Genomic DNA, 13,196 nt, shown 5'->3' on the forward strand with positions numbered 1-13,196 from the left:
CACCCGCCTGGGAAAGTGCCCTGGGAACTCCGAGGGCGGGGAAGGACTGGGGCTGAGATCACTCCTCGCCCTGCCCCGTTCCCTTCCTTGGCGTTTGACCCTCCTTTCCTTTCAGATAGGGTCCTGGAGGGTCTGGCAAAGTGCAGCGCTATGTGGAGAGATGATGGCCAGGCCTTCTCCGCAGGCCCCTCTTCCTTCTCCTGCCCTGTTAATGCTGGAGCATCAGGGCTCAGTCCTAAGCCTTCTCTTCAGTTTCCACCGTGTCCAGTCCTTGGGATTTAAATACCTGAAGTGCCCACAGTTCCCAAATTTGCATGTCCAGCCCTGGTTTTCCCCTGAGCTCTGGCCTGTTCAAAGTTGCTAATTCTTTAACTCATCCAGCTTGTTCCCGCCGCAGGGCTTTGCTTTTGCCATTCCCTTTGGCTGTAACTCTTTTCCCAGCCCTTAGGTGGCGAGTTCCACTGGAGTGGATAATTGACTTGGAGGAGGAGCATTGGTGGGAGGAGGAGCCCTGCTGCAGTGTCTGTTCGACCACAGAATTGTGGGGGGAGCCTGCATCTGGAAGAGGAGCACGTGTTGGGGAGAGGGGGAGGACTGGCTGGAATCTGGCAGTGCCACGATGGGGAGGAGGGCCCACTCCGTTGGAAGCCAGAAGAGGCTGAGGCCTGGGAACATTCCCTCCATTGTAGATGTGGGAGGGAGCTGGCACAGCCAAGGGCCCCTTCCCACCCTGGGGACTAGATGGGCCAGGTGGACAGTGGGCAGAGCTGACCATCACCCCCACTTTGCATTGCTGTCATCTAAAACCCAGGCTAAGCACGCTGTGGGCCTGGTGCAGGCTCAAGGTCCCCACGGTTCCAAACAGAGCCCTATGGAACCTTTGGGTCTCAGATACAGTAACCCAAATGTTGGCAGGACTGGCAGTACGAGGGCCCCATCAAGCCGGTGATGCAGAGCTGGTGGAGGGGAAGACCCCATCTCTACAGTGGCCTGCTGAATCTGGGGGTTCTGACTGCCTTGTGACATGGCAGGTGCCACTCTCCAAGCCAGTCACTGTTACCAGAGGAACGCAATGTGCTGATCAGCTCAGGCTTGGGTCTCATCCACTAGGCTAAGTGCTGGCCAAGGGCCCACCTGGGCCGGGATTGGGACAGGTGGGTTGCTAAATCCAAAGCAGGTGGATGCTAGCTAGGGAACCATTGCCAAGGCCCTTCTGAGCCTGCTCCTTCTCTTCCTCTTTGCCTTTGTCCTCCTAACCTGAAACCAACTCTCCAAATTACTTTCTTATTTGTGTAATTATTACTTTTGGTGTTATGACTGGTTTTGATAACAGCCAAGATTTACCCAGAACTTACTGTACCAGGCACTTTACATTTTGCTGCCTTCCATAATCTTTACAACCACTTGAGGAAACCATCATTATCCCCATTGTACAGATGAGGAAACTGAGGCTTAAAGATGAAGGAACTTGCTCAGTGTGGCATATCTAGAAAATAGCTGAGCCAGGATTTGAGACCCAGCCTTCTTAATCACTTTGCTATTATGTACCTCTCTCCACACTACATTGCAAGCTCCATGCAGCTAAAATCCAAGTCTCCCCACCCCCCAGGCCTGGTCTAGTGCCTGACATATGGTAGGCCCTGGATAAATGCTACCTGAGTGCCTGGCACTGTGCTAAGTGTTTTGCACGCATTACTTCATTTAATCCTCCTAATCGCCCTTGAGGTAAGTACAATGGTATTGATTGAAACAGGCCTGTTCAGGTTCAGCGGCATCCCCCAAGGTCATACAGCCAAGTTAGGGGAAGAACTAGGCTAAATCCTATCACTGGCACTCCATAGTCTGTGCTCTTAGCAAAGTGCTCAACTGCATGAATGAAAGTGTATTCTAGCATCGTGAATAAAAGGAAAATGATGCCCAATAAACGTTTGATGGGTGAAGGACAAGAATTTAAAAAATAACAATGAGGGCAGGTGTGGTGGCTCACTCCTATAATCCCAACACTTTGGGAGGCCGAGGCGGGCAGATCACTTGAGGTCAGGAGTTCGAGACCAGCCTGGCTGGTGAAACCTCATCTCTACTAAAAATACAAAAATGAGCCGGACGTGGTGGGAGGCACCTGTAGTCTCAGCTACTCAGGAGGCTGAGGCAGGAGAATTGCTTGAGCCGGGAGGTGGAGGTTACAGTGAGCCTAGATCATGCCATTGCACTCCACCCTGGGCAACAGAGCGAGACCCCGTCTCAAAATAAATAAATAAATAAAATAATAATAATAATGAGGATGGGAGAGATGGGAGAGGAAGTTGGTCCCGATGCTAGAGGAAGTTGAAGGAGGTGGCTGTGGGTGGCTATGTTCTCATATTCCCAGAATGCTTCCTGGAGGAGGAGTTGATCTGATGGGGAAGGGAGAGGGCATTGCGGGTTCCAGAAAGTTTCTGCTACCCATCCTAGACCTCTTTCTCTCTCTCTTTTCCCTGCCCCTGCCGTCTCTTTCTCCCGCCCCTGCCCTCTCTTTCTCCGTCTCTGGAAGTGGGTAACAAGCATGTGGTTGGGTTGATGTGCCCTCAATAGGGTGGGGCCCAGACTGCGGACACTAGGGAGTAATGATCTTTTCTCTTCCTTCCTGACCGTGATGGTGGGCCCGGTGCTCTGCCCCTCAGCTCTGTGCCTCGTCCTGGGCTGCATGATCTTTCCTGACGGCTGGGACGCCGAGACCATCCGGGACATGTGTGGGGCCAAGACGGGGAAGTACTCCCTGGGGGACTGTTCAGTGCGCTGGGCATACATCCTGGCCATCATCGGCATCCTCAACGCCCTCATCCTCTCCTTCCTCGCCTTCGTGCTGGGCAACCGGCAAACAGACCTGCTGCAGGAGGAGCTCAAGCCGGAGAACAAAGGCGAGTGTGCTGTGGGCTGGGGGGCAGCGGCGGGAGCCAGGCCTGCTCCTGGGAGGCAGGATAATTTCAAATAAAAGGAGTAAGAGGGTTGCATGAATTGGAAACCCTGGCTGGGCGTGGTAGCTCACGCCTATAATCCCAGCACTTTGGGAAGCCAAGGCAGGTAGATCGCTTGAGCCCAGGAGTTCAAGAGCAGCCTGGCCAACATGGTGAAATCCCCTCCCTAAAAAAATACAAAATCTGGGCCGGGCACGGTCGCTCATGCCTGTAATCCCAGCACTTTGGGAGGCCGAGGTGGGTGGATCATGAGGTCAGGAGATCCAGACCATCCTGGCTAACACGGTGAAACCCTGTTTCTACTAAAAATACAAAAAAATTAGCTGGGCATGGTGGCGGGCACCTGTAGTCCCAGCTACTTGGGAGGCTGAGGCAGGAGGATGGCGTGAACCCAGGAGGCGAAGCTTGCAGTGAGCCGAGATTGCGCCACTGCACTCCAGCCTGGGAGACAGCGAGACTCTGTCTCAAAAAAAAAAAAAAGGCCGGGCGCGGTGGCTCACGCTTGTAATCCCAGCACTTTGGGAGGCTGAGGCGGGCGGATCACGAGGTCAGGAGATCGAGACCACGGTGAAACCCCGTCTCTACTAAAAAATACAAAAAATTAGCCGGGCGTGGTGGCGGGCGCCTATAGTCCCAGCTACTCGGAGAGGCTGAGGCAGGAGAATGGCGTGAACCCGGGAGGCGGAGCTTGCAGTGAGCCAAGATTGTGCCACTGCACTCCAGCCTGGGCGACAAAGCAAGACTCCGTCTCAAAAAAAAAAAAAAAACCACAAAAACTAGCTGGATGTGGTGGCAAGTGCCTGTGGTCTCAGCTACTCAGGAGGCTGAGGTGGGAGGATCACCTGAGACTGAGAAGGTTGAGGCTGCAGTGAGCTGTGATTGTGCCACTGCGCTCCAGCCTGGACTACAGAGTGAGAGGCTATCTCAAAAAAAAAAAAAAAAAAAGAAGAAAAGAAAAGAAAAAAAGAAACCTGCTTGACAGTACAACCACCTTTTAAATGATTTGATGTTCTCCCTCAGATCTGATCATTTGCCTGTGACCCAGCAAACCCACCTCAGGTGCAAACCCATGAGAAGCGTTCAAGGGTGCTGGTGGCCGCAGCTTCACTGTAGCAAACAGCTATAAACAGCCCAATGGCCATGGACAGGAGGCCAGATAAATACATGTGACATGTTCACATCACAGAGCAGCTCACAGCCATGAAAATGTCACACTTCAGTTATATGTACCACAGTGGATGTATCTCAGCAATATAATATTGAGGGGAAAAAAAAAAAAAAACAAGTTCCAGAAGATGACAGAGTGATATATTTACTGAGCTCGAAACTAAGCAAAACTAAGCAATGTATTGTTTAAACACACATGTATTTGTGGCAATATATATTTTTTTTTTTTGAGAAGGAGTCTCACTCAGTTGCCCAGGCTGGAGTGTAGTGGCGCGATCTCCGCTCACTGCAAGCTCCGCCTCCCGGGTTCACACCATTCTCCTGCCTCAGCCTCCTGAGTAGCTGGGACTACAGGCATCCACCGCCACGCCCGGCTAATTTTTTGTATTTTTAGTAGAGATGGGGTTTCACCGTGTTAGCCAGGATGGTCTCGATCTTCTGACCTCGTGATCTGCCCACCTCGGCCTCCCAAAGTACTGGGATTACAGGCATGAGCCACCACGCCCAGCTGTGGCAGTATATTTTTTAAAAAAGCAAAGAAATAATAGATATGAAAGGTAGGATGATGGTCATCTGTGGTTATGATGGAAGGGGAGGAAGTCAAGTGTATGAGCTGGAGCATGGAGGTATATGCAAATTATGGGTAGAGTTAGAGTCCTTTTTTTTTTTTTTCTTGAGACAGAGTCTTGCTCAGTTGCCCAGGCTGGAGTGCAGTGGCATGGTCTCGGCTCACTGCAGCCTCCAGCTCCCGGGTTCAAGTGATCCTCATGGCTCAGCTTCTTGCTCTTGAGTACCTGGGATTACAGGCATGTTGCCACCACACCCACCTAACTGTTGTATTCTTAGCCTCCCAAAGTGTTGGGGTTACAGGCATGAGCCACCACACCCGGCTGAGTTATAGTTATTGAATGGTGAGCTCACCAGTATTTATTATTGTATTTTTTTAAAGAGATTGGGGGAGGGGGTCTCCCTCTGTTGCTCAGGCTGGAGTGCAGTGGTGCAATCATAGCTCACTGCAGCCTCAAACTCCTGGGCTTAAGCAATTCTCCTGCCTCAGCCTCCTGAGTGGCTGGGACTACAGGCATGCGCCACCACGCCTGACTAATTTTTGTATTTTTTGTAGAGACGAGGTTTCCCCATGTTGCCCAGGCTGGTCTTGAACTCCTGGCTTCAAGCAATCCTTCCGCCTTGGCCTCCCAAAGTGCTGAGATTACAGGTGTGAGCCACCTTACCTGGCACATTGTATGCTTTATAATTAGTGTATTGCATATAAACTTTCATATATATCAAGTAGCATTAAAATACAATAAAGAAAAAAGACCAGGTTCAGAGAACTCCAGAGCTCCAGTAACTTGCCCAAAGTCACTTAAGTGGTGAAGGCAGAATCTGAACCCAGGTCCAAGTCCAAAATCCAAGCTCTTCCCCTCTGTCATGCTGCCTGTCTCAACCTGGTGAAGCCAGAGATTTCCTGCACGGCTTTGGGAGCTCTCCTGGAATGCTGATCTGCTAACCTGTACTCAGAGGCAGGTTCTAAATACCTGATGCAGTCCTTCAGACCCCGGGATTTCTGTGGTTTTGGTGTGAAGTCAAGGCCTGCCCTCTGGCGGCAGCTTTCAGAAGTGCAAGACTAAGACAGATCCGGCCTTTCTCAAGAAGGGGTGTGGGGATGTGACTGATGTGAAGTGGGCCCCCTCAGTGTCCTTCTCCTCCCTTCCCAAAGCCCCCTAACAACTCGGTGTTAAAAATCGATGTAAAGGAGCCCCAGTTTTCCTCCCTTCAGTGTCCAGGGAGTCTCCGTCCCTCACTGGGAGTTCAAGATGAGTGAGCCTCTCACTTCAGTTTTAACCCAAAGACCTCCGAGTCAAAAGCCATGGCACGCACCTGTGGTCCCAGCTACAGGCTGAGGCAGGAGGATCGCTTGAGCCCACACGTTCAAGACCAGCCTGGGCGATGTAACAAAACCCAGTTTCTATTAAAAAGAAAGAAATATATGTATATTTTTAAAGAAGACCTCTGGAACCAAAGAAAAAATAATTGCTTCCATTTCCAGCATATTCTATGACCAAACACTGCCAAGTCCTTGGCTGTCATTATTTGTCTCTTTTTGACCCTTTGGAATTACCCTGTGAGGTAGGCTATGATCCTCATTTTGCAGATGAGAAAATTGGGGCTCAGAGAGGTTAAATGGCTTGCTCAAGGCCATCCTGCTGGTCAGGTGAGGCTGGGATTTCAGCGCTTGTGCAGTCTGCCCCTCTGACCTTTTTTTTTTTTTTTTTTTTGAGATGGAGTTTCACACTTTTTGCCCAGGCTGGAGTGCAGTGGTGCAATTTTGGCTCACTGCAATCTCTGCCTCCTGGGTTTAAGCGATTCTCCTGCCTCAGCCTCCCAAGTAGCTGGAATTACAGGCATGCACCACCACGCCCAGCTAATTTTTTGTATTTTTGGTAGAGACAGGGTTTTGCCATGTTGATCAGGCTGGTCTTGAACTCCTTGACCTCAAGTGATCCACCCACCTCAGCCTCCCAAAGTGCTGGGATTACAGGCATGAGCCACCGCGCCCGGCCCCTCTGCCCACTTTTGCCCTGGAGAATGTGCAAGGAAAGCCTGAATGCCCCGGCAGCCTCTGACTTTCTCTAATTCTCTCTCCTTGTCTCTCTCTCTCTCTTAGATTTTGTGGGCTCTACAGTAAGCTCCGTGTTGCGGCCCGGGGGTGATGTCTCTGGATGGGGAGTCCTTCCCTGCCCCGTGGCTCACTCACAGGGACCCTGAAAGGCCAGGATCACAGCCCAGGAATTGGCATGACCTCAGCTTGTCCTGCCTCCTGCCCTGTCGTCACTCCATTCAAGCTCTGAGGGAAGACCCTGATCTCAGACTTACTTCTCACCGACTACCCTGCGAGCTCCAGGCTTTGAGGAGAGGAAATCCTGGATGTGGCCTGGGGGAGAAGAGAGGCCCTCCAAACCTTGGGAGGGTCTAATTCTTGCTCCTCCCTCAATTTGACCTAAGGGAGCCTGCATCCGCCTAGGCCCTTGGGCTTCTCCTCTCCTCTCTAGACTGGCCTGGAAGTCCCTGCAGATCCCCAGGGAGAGCGGAGCTGTAGTTCCAGCTCCCCAGGCCCCTTCGGTCTGGAGAGCTGCTGCCTGGCTGTATCCACACCTCTTCTGGTCCCTGCCTCTTCAAGAAATTTATTCTAGATACTGCCCCAGGGTGGGCTGGACTCTTTCCTACTTTTTTTTTTTTCTTTGGCTGATGTTGGTTCCACCACATCTGCCACAAAGCTCCAGGTGCCACCAGTCTCCCCTGGGACCTCCTCTGCCCCATTCCAGCCTGCTCCCAGCTCGCCCTGAGTGAGAGCTACACCGAGGGACGCACAGGGCCCTGCTGTCAGCTGCAGACCGGGGCCCTGATCAGCCCAGAGTCAGAAAAGACCTTCAGGCTCTGGAGGTAGCGGGAGGGGGTACGTGGCCTTGGCAGTTGGAGCTTAGAAGCTCCTCAGCCCGGGCTGGCCTGGCCTCCTCTTCCTCTCTGCTGGAACATCTCGCCGATGACTGAGCCTTGACCTTGGCCTCTTTTGCCCAGGCCTCCTCTCTGCTGAGATGTCTCACCAATGACTGGACCCTTGACCTTGGCCTGTTTTGTACAGCACAGACTTCTTGGCCCTGTTGTCAGGGTTGGGGTTGGGGTTGTGGAGGGGACCCCAGAGGTGGGGAGTTGGGGGATGCATTACCCCTTCTGCCCCTTTTCATGCCCTCCACACCCCAGGCATCTACCAAGGGCAGAGACTGTCTTGTCTCTTTGATACTTTTCTGCATAACTTGAACTTGCAGGTCATCTCTGAACAGGGTACCCCTGTCCCCCTTCCTAGGCCTTGTTACCCTGTCCCAGCCTCTTCCTCCTTCTGGCCCACCTCTCGCCTTGCGATATGCCCAGGGTCTGCACCTATGGGCAGTGCTTGGAGCCGAGGCATGAGTGTATGTGTATGTGGGTGAAATGTGTGTGCGTGTGTGCGCGCGTGAGCGTGTGTGTGTTGGGGGCAGGTGAGAAGTTTCTCCCCCCTCCTCCCACTGTGGGGGCGTCTCCCTTCCCCTTGGCAGGGAGCAGGTGAGGGAGACTCCTGGTATTTTTTGAACACCCCTCATTCCCCTGTAGGTCTGGCGGCAGAGCCATCTCGCCCGGGGAGCCTCCCTGCCCTGGGGCCTGGACAGCTCCCCTCAGCGCTAGTTGCTGGTGCAGACCGGCTTCGTCCAGCGCCCCCTCCTGGCTGCCTGGACCTGCAGGGAAGGGGCGGTGCCCTGCAGGATGCTGGGGAAGCCGCCTCGGGCCTCGGCGGTGGGGAGAGGGTCGCTTGAGCGCCATGTGTTTGCCAACCTTGTGTTCATTTCCACAGGACTTGGACCTGAGAGTTAGGGTTTCCAAGAGAGACCCTAGAAGTCCCCTGCCTGTCTCCCCACTCTGGACCCTAGCCGGAATCAGATGCTGGGACCTGGTGGGTTCCTGCCACCTGTAACTTACCAAGTCCCGACCCCACTCCTCCACTTACTCCTCCCGGGCAAAGCCTCCCCGCAGTGCTCTGGTCCCAGCGCTGGGCTCCTCTTCCCCGCCGGCGCCTTCCCGGGCAGTCCAGTCGGCCTGGGGTAGGGGTGCTGGGGGACAGAGGGTCCGAGTTAAATGCGGGAGCGTGCGGGAGTCCCGTGGGAGGGAGTTGGGGTAGGAGGGAGTTCCTCAAAGATGCAAACCAAAGCCCAGCGTTGGAGGGGGAGAGCAGAGTTAGGAGAGAGTGAGGGGAGGGGCGCAGCAAGCGACTGGGAATGGGGAAGACAGTGGGGTGAGGAGGAGAGAGGTGCAGAGACAGGGAGATGAGAGATGATTGGAGAAGGAGCGAGGGGGACGGATAGGCACAGAGAGAGATAGTGCGAGGAGGAGAGATCGAGAGAGACGGGGTAGAGGCGGAGAGAGATGAGAGACCAGCTGAGAGGCTGCCCGAGAGCCTGGGGTGGGGGAGGGGAAATGGATGAAAAGGCGGAAAAAGGACTCGGGAGCCGGGAAGAGGTAAATGGAGATGTGGGTTAGGGGGCAAGAATGGGATGCAGAGGAAGGAGAGGAGGATGAAGGAGCCAGGATGCGGGGCAGTGGGGAGGGGGTGCTGTCTGGGCGCTGGATGAGGGGAGAGCTTGTTCCAAGGACGCCTGCCACCAGGTGTCCTTGCCACACCTTGTTCCCCAAGGACACCCACCAAACCTGTGCCCTTGTGCGGGGGTTAGAACTGACCCCTCAGAGGCTGGAGGCCCGGGGCACAGGCAGCCAAGGCCGCATCCTTTTGGGGAGAACTGGAGTGAAGGAAGCCACTTCAGAGGACATAGTGGGTCCAGCTGACTTAGGAGTGGGTCAGCGCCAGTAGAAGAGGGAGGCTAGTTCCCTGGTGGGGTAGCCTGGCCACATTCCCATGCCACCGCACTGGGCCAGCTGCCGTCTTGGCAGAGCCAGGGGGAGATACACCAGGGAGTTTGGGGTCAGGAAGTCAGAGTTGTGTGGGCTGAAGTCTGCGGGAACCCCAGGGTGACACAGGCAAGGGATAGAAGTCAGAGTGGGGACCAAACCATAGACCGGGGCCCTGGGTTCTGCAGAGGTGTGGATGGGGCGGGTGGCAGGTGCTCCAGTGGGGGCCCCAGGTGAGGCCCTGATGGCTCTCCTGGGGCAATAAAGACATCATGGGAAGGGGGCTTTGTGGTTTGCCTCTGCTCTCGTCGGGCGATCTGGCTTTAGCCTTCAGGAGGAGATAAGCAGAGATCAGTGCCTGTTTCTGACCCCAGGAGGGCCTTGTTGGGCTCCAACCTAGAGCCTTCCGGCTTCAGGTCCCAAGAGAAGTCCCCCCCAACTGTGACCGGATCAAGGGTCTGCCATTGCCCGCTTTTCTCTGCCTGATCTGGGGACTCAGGAGAGGCCACGGCAGCCACAGCCTAGGGGTGGTTCAGTCCCTGGCCCACAGTGCTGGTCAGTTGAGTCATTCTGGGAACTGGGGCTATGAAAACTTTCGTCTTTGGGGACCGGTACCCATGAAGGAAAACTTTCCTGAGGGGGTGAGGACCAAAGAATCAAGATCCTTTTCAGGCCTAGCCAAGATGATGAGAACTTTTAGATAAGGCTGTGGGGAGAGTCCCTGGCCTTTTGAGCATCCTGCTTGGGCACGCAGGGAATAACCTTTCTCCAGCTTCCAGTGTGAACTGAGAAAGGGAAACCCTGCCTTTGGAAAAGCTGGGATCTTCCCAGCACCAGAAACTTCTGCAAGCCCCTGCCTGGCCCATGGCTAACTTTTGAGTGGGACTGGGGTTTCCTGAACAGGGAACAAGGGAGCCTTCTGCAGAGCTCTGATGGGCAGCCCTCCGAGGGCCTGTGCTGTGTGTTGTTAGGATAGCTTGGTGTTGTCTACACCCATTAGTAAGCTCTGTTTGAGTGTGTCCTCGCTGTTCATTGTCTAATTTGGTAACATTTATTTTGGTCCTGACCCCTTCTGCTGCTGCTGGGTTTAAGCTTCAGTGCAGGTGGAATGACATTCAAATAAAGAAACACTTTCTATCACCCGTGCTGGCTGCCACTTCTCTGAGTCACTGGGATCAAGAGGGGTAAGATTCCGACCCCATGGATCAGGTTTGGTTGGTATTAACAGAGCCCTACTACTGTGGCTTAACAAGATAGTTTATTTTACCATCACATTAAAAAAAAAAAAAAAAAAAAGCCTGGAGGTGGGTAGATCATAGCTGATATGGCTCTCAGTGTTATCCAGAACCCAGGCTCCTATCTTTCTGCACTGCCATTTTCAATCCCGCCTACATGCTCAAGAACACCTCATGGCCCAACGTGGCTACTGGAGCTCCAGTGACCTGGTCCACATTTCATTTGAAGACTTCTGGAAATTTCACAGGACTGTGTCACTTGGGCCACATAACTGTAAAGGAGGCTGAAAAAATGTGGTCTGTTATCTCGGCGCATTCCCAGCCCAAATAAAACTGAGGTTCTTGGCCGGGCAAGGTGGTTCACGCCTGTAATCCCAGCATTTTCAGAGGCTGAGGTGGGTGGATCACCTGAGGTCAGGAGTTTGAGACCAGCCTGGTCAACATGGCGAAACCCTGTCTCTACTAAAGATACAAAAATTAGCTAGGCATGGTGGTGCGTGTCTGTAATCCCAGATACTTGGGAGGCCGAGGCAGGAGAATTGCTTGAACCCAGGAGGTGGAGGTCGCAGGGAGGTGGGATGGCGCCATTGCACTCCAGCCTGGGCAACAGAGCAAGACTCCGTCTCAAAAAAAAAAAAAAAAAAAAAAAAAAATATATATATATATATATATATATATATATAGGGTTCTGTTACAAAGGAGAAAGGAGTGAATAGAGAGAGGGATACAGTAATCTCTGCACACCTCTGACAGCACAGGCACGACTTGTCCAAGTCCACACAGGCAGAAAAGAATGGAGCCTCATTTGCTGTAGCCAGAGTGCTCAGTCCAGTCACTTTGCCTCTCTCTAAAGCCCCACTGAATAAATAGAGAAAACAATAGTGACTCCCCGCAAGGGAAGCTGTAAGCAACACACCAGGGAATGTATGCACTTTGCTCTGCAGGGTGTCTGGCACGCTGTAATGTGCGCAGTACCAGGTAGCTACATTGAAGACTTGGAAATGGAGTCCTCTTTCAACACATTTTAAGCACTTAGTGTATGCTAAGCACTTAAGCTAGAAAAAAAATGAGCAAAACAGAGATGCTGTCTTAAGCATAATTCTGGCTGGGGAGATGAACATGTGAAAATAACGCATGACTTGCTATATGCAGGGTATTGTGAGTGTCCTAGGCAGGGACACCTTAAATGGCTTTTGGTGATGTGGGCAGTGTAGGAGGAGGTCTTGCTGTAGGATGAGAAGTTAGGCAGGAGGGGTCAGGAAGGCCATTCAAAGAGAAGGCAGCTTGAGGAAAAAGACTGAGGTAGGCAGCAGAACTGTGTATGGAGGACGAAAAGCAACTTAGTTTGAAGAGTGAAGTACGAGGCAGGGAGGAGTCAGAGGTGAGTCTAGAGAGACAGGCCAGGGCCAGACCATGAGAAAGCTTGGGGGTCCATGGACAGGAGTTTGGACTTAAGAGCAATGGGGAACCGCTGAAGGATTTGAAGCAGAAGGAAAAATGACTCAATTTGCATTTTAGAAAGAGCACTCATGTGGTAGCATTAGGGGGCTGGATTAGGGGTAGACTGTTAGTCCGTTTTTGCATTGTTATAAAGCCATACCTGAGACTGCATAATTTGTTTTATTTATTTATTTATTTATTTATTTTGAGATGGAGTCTCCCTCTGTTGCCCAGGCTGCAGTGCAGTGGCACAATCTCAGCTCACTGCAACCTCTGCCTCCCTGATTCAAGTGATTCTCCTGCCTCAGCCTCCTGAGTAGCTGAGATTACAGGCATGCACCACCACACCTGGCTAATTTTTGTATTTTTAGTAGAGATGGGATTTCACTATGTTGGCCAGGCTGGTTTCAAAACTCCTGGTCTCCAGTGATCCACCCGCCTCAGCCTCCCAAAGTGCTGGGATTACAGGCATGAGCCATTGCTCCTGGCCTGCATAATTTATTTTTATTTTTTTGAGACAGGGTCTTGCTCTGTCACCCAGGCTGGAGTGCAGTGGTGAGATCACAGTTCACTGTAGCCTCAACTCCCAGGCTCAAGCAATCCTCCCACCTCATCCTCCCAGGTAGCTGGGACCATAGGCACCACTATGCCTGGCTATCTTTTTTTTTTTTTTTTTTGAGATGGAGTCTCACTCTGTTGCCAGGCTGGAGTGCAGTGGCATGATCTCAGCTCACTGCAACCTCTGTCTTCCGGGTTCAAACAATTCTCATGCTCCACCTCCCGAATAGCTGCGATTATAGGCGTGCACCACCACGCCTGGCTAATTCCATGCCGGGCTAATTTTTGTATTTTTAGTAGAGATGGGGTTTCACCATGTTAGCCAAGCTGGTCTCAAACTACTGACCTCAAGTGATCCAACCACCTTGGCCTCCCAAAGTACTGGGATTATAGGTGTGAGCCACCA

At 52.6% G+C, this 13,196-nt stretch overlaps 1 protein-coding gene across 2 annotated transcripts in view; it reads left to right on the forward strand.

Annotated features, from left to right (window-relative positions):
* Positions 1 to 10,700, forward strand: part of LHFPL4 (LHFPL tetraspan subfamily member 4) — a 57,309-nt gene extending 46,609 nt beyond the window's left edge. For both annotated transcript variants that reach the window (XM_030801791.1, XM_030801792.1), the window contains exons 3-4: positions 2,661 to 2,897; positions 6,790 to 10,700. In XM_030801791.1, the coding sequence (XP_030657651.1) occupies positions 2,661 to 2,897; positions 6,790 to 6,890 (338 nt within the window). In that variant the 3' untranslated portion in view covers positions 6,891 to 10,700. The remainder of the gene's footprint in view (positions 1 to 2,660; positions 2,898 to 6,789) is intronic.
* Positions 10,701 to 13,196: the final 2,496 nt, after the last annotated feature.

The sequence above is a fragment of the Nomascus leucogenys genome, chromosome 21 (assembly GCF_006542625.1).
Source record: "Nomascus leucogenys isolate Asia chromosome 21, Asia_NLE_v1, whole genome shotgun sequence".
NCBI classification, from domain to species: Eukaryota; Metazoa; Chordata; class Mammalia; order Primates; family Hylobatidae; genus Nomascus; species Nomascus leucogenys.